The following is a 1,960-nucleotide window of genomic DNA, read 5'->3' as shown; positions in this document are numbered from 1 at the left end:
TTTAGAAAGATCATAAATAAATATATTTTCCTATATGATACAACTATTTAGCGGGTTGGATATCCAGGTTAATAAAAATAAAACTATTTAGTACTAAAATGCGAAACCTTGAAAGTTTGGGTACTAAATTGAAATTATGTCCTTAGTCTTTTCCACTACGTCACTTTTAACCCATATTTTACTCTCCGTTTTTAATTGAATTGTAAGACCCACTTCATCCATCCAACAGATATATTAATGCTATCATTGCTACAAACTGGATAATTTTACCCATCAAACCTATATGGAAAGTCGCCGGAATTCTACCACCGTCGTCGGTTTCTCTCTCCTCCCATCGGAGCTCATCCATTGCATAATTCTCCGGCTAGCTTTACCCGATATCTTCCACTTAAAATCCGTCAACAAATTCATTACCTCCATGATCGCCGATCAGGATTTTACCCGTGATTATAATCTCCGATCAAGCTCCTCCACCTGGTTGTTTGTATACAAAAAAAGGTGGCACCGTGATCCTGTGGTGATTCACGGCTTTACCCAATCATCGGAACGGTGGTTTAAGGTGATGATCGGAGATATTTTGAAGCCGTTCATCCCTCCCGGTGAAGATCTTTATTTCTTGACGGCGTCTGGTAATTTTTTCCTTTTTGCTTTGAATTGTAGTCGGGAAGTTATCTCTGTTAATCCCATGACTAAAGTCGTCAAAAGAATCCCTCAAAGCCCATTGGGTCCACGTGGCACATCATCGTGGAGACGGTCCGGCATCAAATTACTGGCGGGCCCATCCGGGTCGGGCCAGTTTCGGTTCTTGTTTGTGGAAATTGTCGATAATAACCCGACGTTATTCGAGTACGATTCTAGAACAAACAAGTGGAAGTCAACGATCGCGAAGGAGAGCATCGTCAACCCATCACACGTCAACAAAAAAGACGAAAACCGCATATTTCTAAGCGCATCAAACGAGCCAAGGAGAAGCGTCGTGGTTTGTGTTGGTTACGACTCAAACGAGCCCACGGTCGTACGACCCATATTCTCAGGGATTCTCGAAGACGGAGAATTAGCAGTTGGTTTCAGTTGGGGAAGCGTAACGAACCGGTTACACATATACGGTGACGGATGGATGCTGATCGTTCGATCAGGATCCGATGGCACAAACGATTCGCGCCGAGGAATCAGGGTTTTAAAAGGGGTGGAACTATGGGGTTTGAGCCCAAATGGGAGGCAATGGGCCTTTGTTTCAAAGGTCCCAAATGGGCTAATAGATGAAATCAAGAAACCCTATGGGGTTATGATGGGTTGTTTGGAGGAAAGAGAAGGAACAATTAGGGCCATTTTGATGTCAAATTTTGAGGGTATTTGGGACATTATTTGGCTTAGCTTTGACTTTGAAAAGTCAAAATGGGCTTGGGTACCCCTACCTGAGTTCAAGATGGAGGGCTCAAACATGGCTGGCGTCACCTTCTCTTCTGGGCTCACCATCTCTTAGATCAAAGTGTCCAATTGGTCTAACTTTTGTGTATTATGTATAAATCCTATTGTAAGTTTTTGTACAAGATTGTGATTGTTGACTAAAAAAAGTCAAAAGAGCTTATTGGGCTTTTTAAGCATCTTGAACTATGAAAATGGGCCACAAGTAAGGCCCAAATGTTGTATCTCAAAGATAAAAGTTCATTGGGCTTGGGAGATCCATGATTTCTCACTTGGCCACCGAATAATTACCGTGATATAAAATAAAATAAAAAACTTAGACTGCTACGAATGATATGATGGCACAGATGTACAAGCCACTGCATCTCTATTTGTTCTTACACTGCAAAACGCACAAAAGACCAAAACTTGAAAGAATACACGAATCAATATGTTAAAAGGTTAGAAAAAGCTCGTTACTTCAGGTTAGATGTCTATCAAGACCGAAAATATCCATCACAACCCTTAAACTTTCCATTTTTGGGCTATCTAGAAG

The 1,960-nt window shown here is 41.3% G+C and overlaps 1 protein-coding gene across 1 annotated transcript; it reads left to right on the top strand.

The window, feature by feature from the left end:
- The first annotated feature begins 231 nt into the window (after positions 1 to 231).
- On the top strand, positions 232 to 1,668 carry LOC112517278. Its single transcript, XM_025124659.1, has one exon. The coding sequence runs from the start codon at positions 284 to 286 to the stop codon at positions 1,481 to 1,483; it is 1,200 nt and encodes a 399-aa protein (XP_024980427.1). The 5' UTR covers positions 232 to 283; the 3' UTR covers positions 1,484 to 1,668.
- The last annotated feature ends 292 nt before the right edge of the window (positions 1,669 to 1,960 follow it).

The sequence above is a fragment of the Cynara cardunculus genome (assembly GCF_001531365.2).
Source record: "Cynara cardunculus var. scolymus isolate 2C chromosome LG 8, CcrdV1, whole genome shotgun sequence".
Classification (NCBI taxonomy): Eukaryota; Viridiplantae; Streptophyta; class Magnoliopsida; order Asterales; family Asteraceae; genus Cynara; species Cynara cardunculus.
This window is presented reverse-complemented; position numbering and strand designations above follow the sequence as displayed.